This window comes from Schistocerca serialis, chromosome 5 (genome assembly GCF_023864345.2).
Source record: "Schistocerca serialis cubense isolate TAMUIC-IGC-003099 chromosome 5, iqSchSeri2.2, whole genome shotgun sequence".
NCBI classification, from domain to species: Eukaryota; Metazoa; Arthropoda; class Insecta; order Orthoptera; family Acrididae; genus Schistocerca; species Schistocerca serialis.
In genome coordinates, this window is record NC_064642.1 from 533,940,745 (window position 1) to 533,954,361 (window position 13,617).

The following is a 13,617-nucleotide window of genomic DNA, read 5'->3' on the forward strand; positions in this document are numbered from 1 at the left end:
AGAAAAACAGTCCGTACAGGGTTAGCCTGTCGCTCCGACAGTGATAGTACAAATTCGCACTACATTTGAAGTTGGCACGACTTGGACGTAAGTGCAGCAATGTGATAATACAGCTGCATCAATTGACACGATCTTCGAATAGAATGAATCTCACATCAAAAGGCATCTTGTAGAGTTTTATCCGCCGTTACTGAAATTCGTTTACTCACGTAGATAAAAGTAGTGAAGTGTGTAAGACAAGGAACAACACTACCCACCAATAGTGGTCAATACTGATCTGCTATAACCGGCCTAGACGATTTGTTCACTAGATTCTTGTGATACGAGCAGTGAATGTTACACCGCATTACGCACGGTAGGGGTGTTGTTTGACGATAATTCAATATACGAGATCTACCAGAATTCGATGTACCAGTGTATTATGATTGATTGCTAATTCACTAACACTGCAGCCATTGAAACAAAGGATAGCAGGTGTTCATAATGAATTGACAAGACCAGTGGTAGAAAGTTGTTGAAGTATATCTATTTGACGTTTGAGCGCAGTGTTAGTGGATGGCACGGATTTGTATATCCAAAAATGTCACAGTACAACCCCCTGGTCTAGCCCCGACCCCCTTCCCTACACACTATCGATGGGACCCCTTAATGGTAGTTACACCATGATTCACCACCAGTCACTAGTGTCTGCAAAACATCTGGATCTTCATTCTTCATTTCAAATACTCACCGACACTTCAACTCCGCCTTCCTTCTGGCTTGTGTCAGATCCCATGGAACCCACTGTGTATACACCTTTCTCATTATTTTGTCCCCTTCCTTCAACAAATTTAATCGACAGAGATGGCTAGAACATCCACTAAAAATTCCAGATACGAGAATTCCAAAATAAGCCTTAAATTTCAGACCTATAGGTACAGGATCCGTAGGAAGACCCAGAAAAATGTGGCTAGATACTTAGTGGGCGGAACAGGCGTGTGACCTAAACCATGATGAAAGAAGAAGAAACAGAAGGAGAAGAAAAAGAAGGAGAAGAAGAGGAGAAAGAAAACGTTGTACAATAAAAGATATTTAAAAATCTCATTCATATCAATGAGTCTGTCAGAAACTGTTTTTATCAACATAGAACACGCGTGCTGTGGAGAAGATGTGAAACGGTAACCTCGGAACGACCAGAAAACTTCCTAACGAGTAAAGACATATTCTAAATCATGAACGTACAATTATTGGATACTCTGACATCATCCATTGATTGTTTATGAGAGTCTTTCTAACTAAAAGCTATATTGGATATAGCAATTTACAAATTAACTTGCTAAGCAGGATACTGGGATTTTACTAAGCAGTCTGATTTTGCTTATTCAATTAATATTCTTGTATCTTTACATTTCAAAAGATGCTTCTCGTCAATTCAACAAAGGAAATGAAAAATAATAATATTAAGTAGGCAATTTTTCCTTATGTTTTGCAGAATGATATTTATTTTGGCACGAATCGATTTTTACCTTCTACAATAATTGTCACATATAGAGTGTTTACAAAGGGGAAGTACTGTATTACATTTTGTGTCACAATAGAAATAATTACATTCAGCTAAAAATAAAAAATAAACTTCTTTATGTGGTTAGTGTTACATTTAACAACAGATAAAAGTATGGTTGAATGAAGAGATGTAATCTAACTAAAACTTTATTTACTAGAGGGCAAAAAGGAAGTAATTTAGTCATTTAATAGTAAACTAGCAATCTGTGACTGATTTCAAGTGTTTCCAACAGGATCATCCTCCTGATTTTCTTAGCAGTGTGTAAAGTTTCACAATGTTGTGAACACTCCACATGTCATCACTTGTGTATCTTCTGTGTAAGTAGCATCAGCGTAATTCGCAAGTCATTTTATCTGCGTTTGCGACATTCGATTGTCACCTGATGTTGGCCTAAGAAACCGAAAGTCGTTTCGCGACCAGAATAATATAATTTTGCAACATGATAATCCGACCACGCCTCACAAGTTGTAAAGCATTTGTATAGAGCCATAAGCCGATTTGGAAGCAGAAATCCGGCAGCTAGAAGCCCAGATTGCAAACGATGCTGGACAGTTTACATCGTCAGTAGGAAGCGAAACTGTAAAATCGGTTTATAGATAACCATGTTTTGGAGGTAATGTAAACTTAATGAGAGTACCGTGTACATAACTCAGTGGGAGCGTCATGCCTTCTGACTCTCTCTCTCTCTCTCTGTCTATCTCTCTCTCTCTCTCTCTCTCTCTCCCTCTTTCTCTCGTGAGATAGGCATCCGCAGAATACTGTCGCTCTCGATCGGTTGTATAATATTTGTTTTCATTTTTTTTCTTTTCCTCTGTCATCGATGCAAATAGCACGGTACAGTATCACTGAATGGTCACATCGTATCCCAAGGCACTCGAGACAGAGAAAAGCGGTAGAATGACCCTTTTGCCTGGTGCATCACATGGTACAATTGCAGTACTCGGCGGTACTGTGCGCCTCGCCTACCTCTCACCTATTTTGTTACCTGTAAAGCACTCTAACAGTTGACTAGCTACCAGAGTCCTGATAACATTGAGAACGTCTACATACACTCTCATGATACGTAATATCTTTTGTGTGAAGCTGCTGCAGCAGTTGATGCAATGGGCTGCAGTGAGTAGTAGATATTACGGCGGAACAATTAACACCAGAATCCAAGATTTTTTAAGATTGTTTGTTGGTTCTATACAAAGAGGTAGAATGAGAAACGTGAACACACGACGGCAGTTGTACTTCTGGAGCTTAGAGTGAATGATTACAGATTACTGGAACGAATTGTAGGTAAAATGAATGGGATCTCCGCTAGCAAAACTGGAACTGCAACGAACCATAAGCTCTGTTGCTTGACAGACGAAGAGATGCCAAACATATCTTTTCAAACACAGACGTTAGACAATAACAGAGGAGGTAGTTTATTCCCCGTGGGGGATAAAATTCGAGTGTATATCCTTTATACGGCTATTAGTCCAGTTAAATGCGGCTTCAAAGATGTAATCTACGTAAGAGTTGTATGTTTGCATTTTCGCTCTCGCATGTCATCCTACTGTAAAATTTCGGCCGCATAGTCGCCGGTTTGGGATACGTGACTTGTATTACATAGGGCGTTCCCAGCAGTTCAGTTTTCTTCACATATCCCCTTCCGCACAGAAGCGTGTGAACACGTCTGGTCCGAAGGACGAGTAGCGGATCACTTGCCGGTAGCAGGTCTTTCGTTACTGGAAGGTGTTCTCTGACAATCTCTTAATATCGCATCCATGTCTTCCTTGAAGATGTTAATTTTTTATTCTCTGCGAAGAGACGTATTTTTCTTTTTAATTCCTATATAATATTCCGGTAGCAGTGACGTAATACCTCTCTTGAAGATACTGAAACGTAGATCCCTTAAATTAAATCATTTATATTATACTAGTATTTTATGAAGACTGTAATTTTCCGACAGCGCTTCTAACTGAACGTACCCTGAATTCTGTTGCGGACGTCTTGTCTGATGTATACATTGTGACTCATACTACAGCAGCGCGTATCAGCTTTAGCTTATCTCAATAGTTTGGTTTCCAGACTGGTTCTTGAAGAAAAGTAAGTAAACTATTTGTTATTGACAGCATTACACTCAGGTTATTACAGACTTGCAGCGAATAGGAAATAAATGCCAGTAAAATACTGACAGTGGCGACTGATGCAGGAACAAATATTGTTTAAGGAGTAGAAATATCGTTTGGAACAAAAAGTCACACATTGACGCACTGTACCCACATGTTCAGTTCGGTAGCAAAAAGTCTATTGTAGAGACTGACAAACTACCTGAGCTGGTTACTGCAGTAAAAAAGATTTAAGAACGGTTCAAACGAAGTGTAGTAGTAAATGATGAGCTAAGAAAATCATGGGACTTCAGACTAATTCTAGAATTACTCACTAGATGGTACTCAAAGTTTTATATGAGTGCAAGATTTTTGCTGTTGCGTGCAGAAACTAATAATATCATTAACTGCCATGCTAGTACACGACCCATCAACAGCTGCGGATATTGTAAATGTGGCAGATGTTGTGGCGTTGTGCGAGATATAGAAGTGGCTACTCATGAATTTGCGTAGAAATGCAGTAGAGTTATGCCAATAACTAGTATGTTCAATCTCAAAATATCTGGCATGATACCACATTTGAGCTAATCGAAGTAGTAACATCATAACGTAAATTAAACTCTTACTACCAACGGAACATGTTACTATATTAGCTGTACCAACGTTACCCGATCCTACAGTCATTTTAAAGATTAGGAAAACAGAAAAACTAAATTTCATATATGGGGTTAACATTACAAAATAGGGTAAGAAAACTATCATTTGTGGATTAGAGCAGAAACTGAACTACCATCACAGTTCAGTTATTATGTGAAAGACTGCCTTCTAGACCGTAAACAAGTTCGGTTAGATGTACGAGATGATGTCATTGGCACTACCTATTCAAAGCTACAAAAAACTACATTTAGATATTTGAGCTGTATAGCCTCACCGTCAGCTTCCGAGAAAGTGTTTTGAAAATCAGGACGTAGTAAATGTAAACAATGCAACAGACTGAATGAGAAACGTTGTAAGGCAGCAAGATTTTGTCACCACACAAGCAATATTCTTTTAAATTTTTTATTCATTTTCGATCACAGTTTACAGTGCACTGTCGGATTATTGGTCATTCCATTGACTGATACTGACTACCACCATGTACTAATAATTTATGTAGTACTGCATGTCTGGGAGTTAATTACAGCTAAGCACTGACGGAAAGGGCGAAGTGGCCCATGCGTTCCTGAAATCCTGCTAGCAGATAGAGAGGGGCTAGGAAGAGACTTGTCGTCTACTACAGGGGCGGACATTTACAGCCCTGAGGGAGAGCAGAGAGTGGAAGCAGTGGTTTGCATTGCTGGAGGCCGCAGAACCCATGTAGGGTGGACAGAGTGGGTGGAAGGTTGCTCTCTGGTGGGAGGAAAAGAATTTCCGAATAGTATACCTGGAGGCTGAACAAAGCGAAAAACGAAAAGACGTCCTTGCAGCGTGAAGGGATGCGGAGGGGCGAAAACGATGGTCGAGAGTTGTCCCCTGACAAATCTTCTCATGGAAAGTGCCAGGACAAGCTTCCACCGACAAGCAGAGACGCGTTTTTGATTGGCGGAGTGCTAAGGATATAGGAGGGGTAATGGAAACTTTCTGAAAGGAGTATGAGATTCAGGTGATTGTCTGACAGGACCCGTGTAGTGGGAGGCAATGTTTTTGTGACGGCCACTGGGATTCGTCGCGTGAGCGAGAACGTAGACGCATCGTGTCTAGGAGGGAGCGGGGTATGTTGTGGATAGGGCACATCACTCAGTGGATTGAACAAGGACACTTCCTTGTCTGGATCGATCGAAGACAGTTTCCTCCAGGGATCGACCTAGAGACTCCACTGACGAGAACCACAGTGGAGAATCTGGGACTTAAATTTTGCAAACAGTTGCTTTCGACACAGGCAGCGTGTGAAGTTTTTCTCTGACACAGTTGTTATTCTTTTTACTCAAGTGACGACCATTCACTTCTGTGTGTAGTTTTCTTTACAGAAAAATACTTGAGTCGAATTTCTGTATGTGGCTAGTGAACAAACATTAATACTGATTCGTTTCTTTCTTTTACTAAGGTGATTTGAGCCCTAAGAGTTTGTGGACGGCATATCGCATACATTTTGTAGGCAGAAAATTACAGGTACACCACGTACATTAATTTCACGCCCCAACGAGCAGATCATCGGTGTAATAGAACTGCTGTCTGTACTTCATTAGGCGATATGTGCACTTCGGTTCGGCAGATAGGGAAACATTAACAGTTAATGTCTGCAGTTCCATTTGCTTGTCTACTGAGCTTCTTCTGAAAGTGCCAGTCAGGGTGTAGGTCTTCTGATTCTCACCGCTAATCTGTATCAGTCAACTTTGTGTCCGCCTAATAGCAGGGAGCGGAAGGGGGTGAGGGTGGTCGACTTTCTTTAGAACACATGTGTTGTCAATATGGAAATTACAGATAGGGTAGAATCCGATATGTTAATATAAATTTGCACGTGTTTTTTGGAAAACTAGTTTACGGGACCCATATTATGATTCATTCTAGTAGTATCCCGATAGGAATGCCTGGTTTGATGTGCTAAACTGAAGTAAAGTAACACTACAACACGATACTTCGTTTTATGGAAATCCCTAGGTGTAGGCTGTCAACGGCAGGATCATATTAATCATTTGTAGGGGTGAAACAGCAGAAACAACATTAGGCAAGGACACGTACACATACTGTATGTTACAAACTGCACGGGGGCTTGAAAAGGCTCTCAAAAATGTAATTGTAATAGTCTGCAGACAAAGAGCTGTGGGATATGAAATAATCACTTTTGTATTTATTATTTAATAAATATGATATTGGATATACATGTATGTTACTTTTTACGCTAGTCTATAATTTCTTGATTTAACATAGATCTTCTGGTGTCAAGTATTATCGACCATCGATGTTTAGACGTCGATAATGAATCGGTATCGATGATTTGTCAATATCGCGCATCCCCAGTTGGGCCTAGATTCAGATTATCCTTTTGTTGTTGTGGAAAAAATATATCTTTTTACATTTTTTGCACAGTGTAACCTCAGTTTGAAAGTTGATTAACTTTTTCAGATTACCTGGGCGACAGCGGAAAAATACCAGTTTTATTTGCCAACATAATATATTTAATATTAACAACAACCGCTGAGCAAAAACAAAAAAAGGAAAAAAATGAGGGACGGCCAGTGAGAGAATAGCATCGAGTGAGATAGGGTTGTAGCCTCTCCCCAATGTTATGCAATCTGTATATTGAGCAAGCAGTAAAGGAAACAAAAGAAAAATTCGGAGTAGGTATTAAAATCCATGGAGAAGAAATAAAAACTTTGAGGTTCGCCGATGACACTGTAATTCTGTCAGAGACAACAAAGGACCTAGAAGAGCAGCCGAACGGAATGGACAGTGTCTTGAAAGGAGGATATAACATCAACAAAAGCAAAACGACGATAATGGAATGTAGTCGAATTAAATCGGGTGATGCTGAGAGTATTAGATTAGGAAATGAGACGCTTAAAGTAGTAAAGGAGTTTTGCTATTTGGGGAGCAAAATAACTGATGATGGTCGAAGCAGAGAGGATATAAAATGTAGACTGGCAATGGCAAGGAAAGCGTTTCTGAAGAAGAGAAATTTGATAACATCGAGTATAGATTTAAGTGTCAGGAAGTCGTTTCTGAAAGTATTTGTATGGAGTGTAGCCATGTATGGAAGTGAAACGTGGACGATAAATAGTTTAGACAAGAAGAGAATAGAAGCTTTCGAAATGTGGTGCTACAGAAGAATGCTGAAGATTAGATGGGTAGATCATATAACTAATGAAGAGGTATTGAATAGGATTGGTGAGAAGAGGGGCTTGTGGCACAACTTGACTAGAAGAAGGGATCGGTTGGTAGGACATGTTCTGAGGCATCAAGGGATTACCAATTTAGTATTGGAGGGCAGCGTGGAGGAAGACCAAGAGATGAATACACTAAGCAGATTCAGAAGGATGTAGGCTGCAGTATGTACTGGGAGATGAAGAAGCTTGTACAGGATAGAGTAGCATGGAGAGCTGCATCAAACCAGTCTCAGGGCTGAAGACCACAACAACAACAACCATAACTTTACCTAAAGGAATTTTCCATACCGACTGTCATGCAGACGCTCTCCTGTTGGGCCGCAATGTCACTTGCTGTAGACCGCATGCGACCCGCGGGTCGCGGGCTGGACACTCCTGGGTTACAGTCTGTTGTGTTTTAAATACGATGGCAGTTCAATAAGTAATGCAACACATTTTTTTCTGAAACAGGGGTTGTTTTATTCAGCATTGAAATACACCAGGTTATTCCCCAATCTTTTAGCTACACAACACTATTTTTCAACGTAATCTCCATTCAATGCTATGGCCTTACGCCACCTTGAAATGAAGGCCTGTATGCCTGCACGGTACCATTCCACTGGTCGATGTCGGAGCCAACGTCGTACTGCATCAATAACTTCTTCATCATCCGCGTAGTGCCTCCCACGGATTGCGTCCTTCATTGGGCCAAACATATGGAAATCCGACGGTGCGAGAACGGGTCTGTAGGGTGCATGAGGAAGAACAGTCCACTGAAGTTTTGTGAGCTCCTCTCGGGTGCGAAGACTTGTGTGAGGTCTTGCGTTGTCATGAAGAAGGAGAAGTTCGTTCAGATTTCTGTGCCTACGAACACGCTGAAGTCGTTTCATCAATTTCTGAAGAGTAGCACAATACACTTCAGAGTTGATCGTTTGACCATGGGGAAGGACATCGAACAGAATAACCCCTTCAGCGTCCCAGATGACTGTAACCATGACTTTACCAGCTGAGGGTACGGCTTTAAACTTTTTATTGGTAGGGGAGTGGGTGTGGCGCCACTTCATTGATTGCCGTTTTGTTTCAGGTTCGAAGTGATGAACCCATGTTTCATCACCTGTAACAATCTTTGACAAGAAATTGTTACCCTCAGCCACATGACGAGCAAGCAATTCCGCACAGATGGTTCTCCTTTGCTCTTTATGGTGTTCGGTTAGACAACGATGGACCCAGCGGGAACAAACCTTTGAATATCCCAACTGGTGAACAATTGTGACAGCACTACCAACAGAGATGTCAAGTTGAGCACTGAGTTGTTTGATGGTGATCCGTCGATCATCTCAAACGAGTGTGTTCGCACGCTCCGCCATTGCAGGAGTCACAGCTGTTCACGGCCGGCCCGCACGCGGGAGATCAGACAGTCTTGCTTGACCTTGCGGCGATGATGACGCACGCTTTGCCCAACGACTCACCGTGCTTTTGTCCACTGCCAGATCACCGTAGACATTCTGCAAGCGCCTTTGAATATCTGAGATGCCCTGGTTTTCCGCCGAAAGAAACTCGATCACTGCCAGTTGTTTGTAACGCACATCCGTTACAGACGCCATTTTAACTGCTCCGTACAGCGCTGCCACCTGTCGGAAGTCAATGAAACTATACGAAACGAAGCGGGAATGTTTGAATATATTCCACAAGAAATTTCCGGTTTTTTCAACCAAAATTGGCCGAGAAAAAAAATGTGTTGCATTACTTATTGAACTGCCCTCGTATGTTGTAGCTGAGACTTTCCTTGTTCTGTAAAACTGTTGTCGTCTTATTCTCGCAGCACACGTTCTTTTCTGGCCAGCTGTACCACTGTGTTGTCTGTTCCCGTGTACAGGGGACCCGCGGTCGAACGAGAACCTGCACCTGACCACGATGCACCTGGTGTGGGTGCGCCACCACAACGCGCTGGCGGCGCGCCTGCAGGAGCTGAACCCCACGTGGAGCGACGAGCGCCTCTACCAGGAGGCGCGCCGCATCATCGCCGCCCAGATGCAGCACATCACCTACAACGAGATGCTGCCGCTCATACTCGGTACGCCGGCCTCCGTTCACCGTCTCTGCCAGGCTGGCGTGGCGCGGGAAATAATGAAACGCAATAATATTAAAAACTTGATTACCTTCAGAAATATGAAATTAGGCGGTTTCAAAATTTTTCTTCACATATAAAGAAACTGTTGTATTCTCCAACAGTATATTGAACGTTACTTCTTCTAAAATACAATAGCTGGCTGTACAACAGATGTAGACGTCCGTCGATCCGACACCCCCGGGATAACAAGGCCGCCCAGCAGTGTTAGTGACGTCACAGTAAGCGGCCCATAGCCGACGCAGCAGTCCACGGACACCTCCGTACAGACGCGCCTGATTCTAACGATCTTCTGTCCGTCGTACAGAAAGGAGCGAACTATAATTCGAACCAAAGACCAAATTATATATATTCTTGTAAACAGCATAAAGGTTCATAACGAAATACCGATTACATATACGGGCAGGAATAAGTTTAATCGATTGAGGAACTTTGCCACTATTTGATAATTGTCAGAACACTATTTAGCTTTAAAACTCGCATACAGGTGGTGACAAATGCCAACTGACAGCAGGACTTAACATTTTCAAGCTATTACACTGAAAGTAAATTATCTTAAACACTGTCAGACATAGCAAAACCCTCACAACTTTCGTTTACAATAAGGTAACAAGAGTTCGCTTTATCTCATAAAACACATGACTACTGTGAATTTACTCGTATGTTCATGGTGACAGCTCTTTTCAAGAATTTTTACAAGTGTATCCCCAGTAATAAGGAATGGAAACAAAAGATAGATATCAAATATTCTCCTTTTAACATAGACATCACTGAACACGAGATTCTGTCTTGCACTGTGATACTAAGGGACTGCTCTTTCTTTTAAGAAAAGCCTGACAATTTGAAGTTCACTCTGCTATTGAAGATACACTTCTTGAAACAATATTAAAAACGTTATGAAAGGTAAGGAAATGAAAAACAACCAAGTGCAGTACATGTAAGAATGTGAGCAAAAGGCTGAGGCTCTCTTTACCTACCATTTTCAATCTCTCTACAGCTTATTTCCTTTTCCACATGGAAATCACCAACTGCAAGTCTCATTATTGCTGTCTGTTACTAACAAAGTGCTTTTCTATTTAGAAAACCTGACAATTTGATGTTCATTCTGGTACTGAAGATAAACACTTTTCAGAGGAGTTCTAGAACCTATTCCTGCCCCTATATGTAATCGGTATTTCGTTATGAACCTTTATGCTGTTTACAAGAATATATATAATTTGGTCGTTGGTTCGAATTATAGTTCGCTCCTTTCTGTACGACGGACAGAAGATAGTTAGCATCAGGCGCGTCTGTACGGAGGTGTCCGTGGACTGCTGCGTCGGCTATGGGCCGCTTACTGTGACGTCACTAACACTGCTGGGCGGCCTTGTTATCCCGGGGGTGTCGGTCGATCTAGCCGGAGATGTGGTTCCTCTCGGTCGGCTTCTACTTCGATCGGCGGTGCAGTACAGCGGCTTCGGTGATATCTTCTCGGAGACTCTGCAGCGGACGCAGACTGGTCTGCCTTCGACCGGCCGGGCCTATATAGTGAGCTGGAGCCAATAGAAACCCGGCGAAGGAATCCGTGGCCGGATATGTCGCGGAGACCTCTGCAAGGAGGTCTTCGCCTGTTTGGCTGTTGGTTTGTTTCCCTCATAGCGTGACTGTTATGCGATGCTGCCTGCCATTTAGGGGAGCCCGATGGCAGACAGTACAGAGACTATAGATGAAACTCAAAAAATTGTGGGTGTTCCACCTGTATTAACTTATATTGCTAACCAGTTTTCAGCTTATATGGGCATCTTCAGATCATATCGCCGTTTGAAAAAATATGTTACATGTGGACAGTGAGGTGCAAAAACAGAGTAAATATCTTCTTTGACAGTGTAGTACCCTGCCCGATAAAAAAAACTCAGAAGGGGACGAGAAAACGTAAGGAGACATCACGAGCTGATACGGTAGGTGATTTGGTTCAATGGCCACAAAATCGTGCCAAATTTTCAAACAAATTGGCAGTATGGACGACTTATCAGTATGACATTCACCCCTTGAGGCCTGTAGGCTTGTACTGATTCGGTTTATCCTCTGCTGAGACAGGGTCCCTCATAACAGAAAGAACCTTGATGACTATTACTTTAGGTCCGTCTAATTACAACTGAATAACGGAAACTTTTCGTCCTATACGCGTTTCGCTTTTAGGCTTTGAAAGGCTTCATCATCGGCCTTTAAAAAAAATATAGTTGTCTTTATACTATTTCGTGTTAGACATTGTGGATTCAGGTTAGAAACAATTCTGGCACCTTCGGATTTTCTCTGACGGAATAGTAGTTAGAATTTGTACTTATAGATTTGATACATGCTCAGCATGTGTTCTTGTTCCGCTTTTACACCTCTTTTTTCTGCGTACCGGTACTGCAATTCAAAATTTAATTTGAATAGCGCTAGGAAATCAATACTCATTTACGCCATGTTATGTTTTGATGTTGTGCCGAATTGTTGAATATTATGACCAACTTATGGAATGTCTGTTTGTGATATCTGTGTCTGTAAGTACGCGCGCGCGCTCGTCTGTGTGTGCGTGTAAGTGTGTGCGCGCTAATCACTGCATCAACAGGTATTTATTTTAGTGTTGTTAGGCGTGTGTATGTACACCGTTTCCTTTATATGTGTGTATGTGTGTGTCGGTGTGTGTGTGTGTGTGTGTGTGTGTGTGTGTGTGTGTGTGTGTGTGTGTGTGCGAATCTTTTTTTTGTTTAGACACATCAGGTATTAGAAGTATGAAACAAACAATGTTAAGTTGCAGAGTACTTCAAGGACCATCACCGTACCAATGTAGAACAAGACATAAGAATCATCAGGATCAATAATCACAACAAATGCTTTATCACAATGCAAGAAAACTACCACATACAGAAAGTCAATGTAGGGAAGAAAACGGTCATAAGCGACCAGACGCGGATCAATGCACACACTGTGATAAACCTAATAAAAGAAATCATAAGCTAAAAACGAAATTTATAAAAAGACATCTGTACACACATACAAAAATACTAAACTACTAAAAGAAACTGAAATTCACACACACACACAAAATGCAAATAAAGAACCGGATTCATACACAAACGTAACCATACTAACTAATACACGGACAGATCATAGGTATCACAAATACATTTTCGGTAGTTGGGAATAACATTCAACAGATGGCAAAAACATGCGAAACAAAACACGTAAATAAGTTTTCTTTTCCCAGTGCTGTGCAAATGAAATTTCTAACGTCTCTAAGAAGAAGAACAGTTGTAAAATCAGAACGAGAGTGGCATCTACGCAATCTATGCATACAAATTTATGAACTGTTATTACGTCACATAAAATCAGAAAGTGCCAGAACTGTTCATTGCGGCAGAAACTTTCTACTTCTCGTTCAGGTAGTGTTTGTCATATGTAAGGGTACAGTCCAGAGTTACTCCCAGATATTTCGGGGTCGGACACTGTTCAAGAGTAATTCCTTTCGAGATAACTCAAACTTACCGCCTGCTTATGCACGATGTGTTGGATTTATTTACGTTCAGCGTCAACTGCCAGTCAGGCAGCAACCATCGATCTTTCACAGGCCTCCCTACAGTTCACTACGGTCTAATGCCTCTGCAGCCTTGCTATAGACAACTGCTTCGAACAAAAATACTTCATGGAGGCTGCAACGTTACGCACTACATCATTTACACATATTGTAAACAAACGTCACTTAACAATGTCCTAATATGTAAAACAAAATATTGTAGTACAAACACAAGTACGTACTTATTTTGAACCACTGATGAAGCCTTTCAAATAATGAAAGCGAAAGACGTGAAACACGAAATTTTTTTATTCAGTTGTAATTATCTGACCTTAAGTGATAATTATCAATATAATATTACACGCAGCTGAGTGATAGGATAACAAATGTTAAAGAGGAACTCACTGATGCTGGTGTACAGTACCAAAACATGTTTGGAAACGGAACAACAAGAAACAGGGTGAATTACATGAATATCGTTTTTGTTA

General features: G+C 41.4%; 1 protein-coding gene across 2 annotated transcripts in view; it reads left to right on the forward strand.

The window, feature by feature from the left end:
• Nucleotides 1–13,617, forward strand: part of LOC126481680 (uncharacterized) — a 188,408-nt gene that overhangs the window by 132,139 nt on the left and 42,652 nt on the right. For both annotated transcript variants that reach the window (XM_050105613.1, XM_050105614.1), the window contains exon 10: nt 9,340–9,537. In XM_050105613.1, the coding sequence (XP_049961570.1) occupies nt 9,340–9,537 (198 nt within the window). The remainder of the gene's footprint in view (nt 1–9,339; nt 9,538–13,617) is intronic.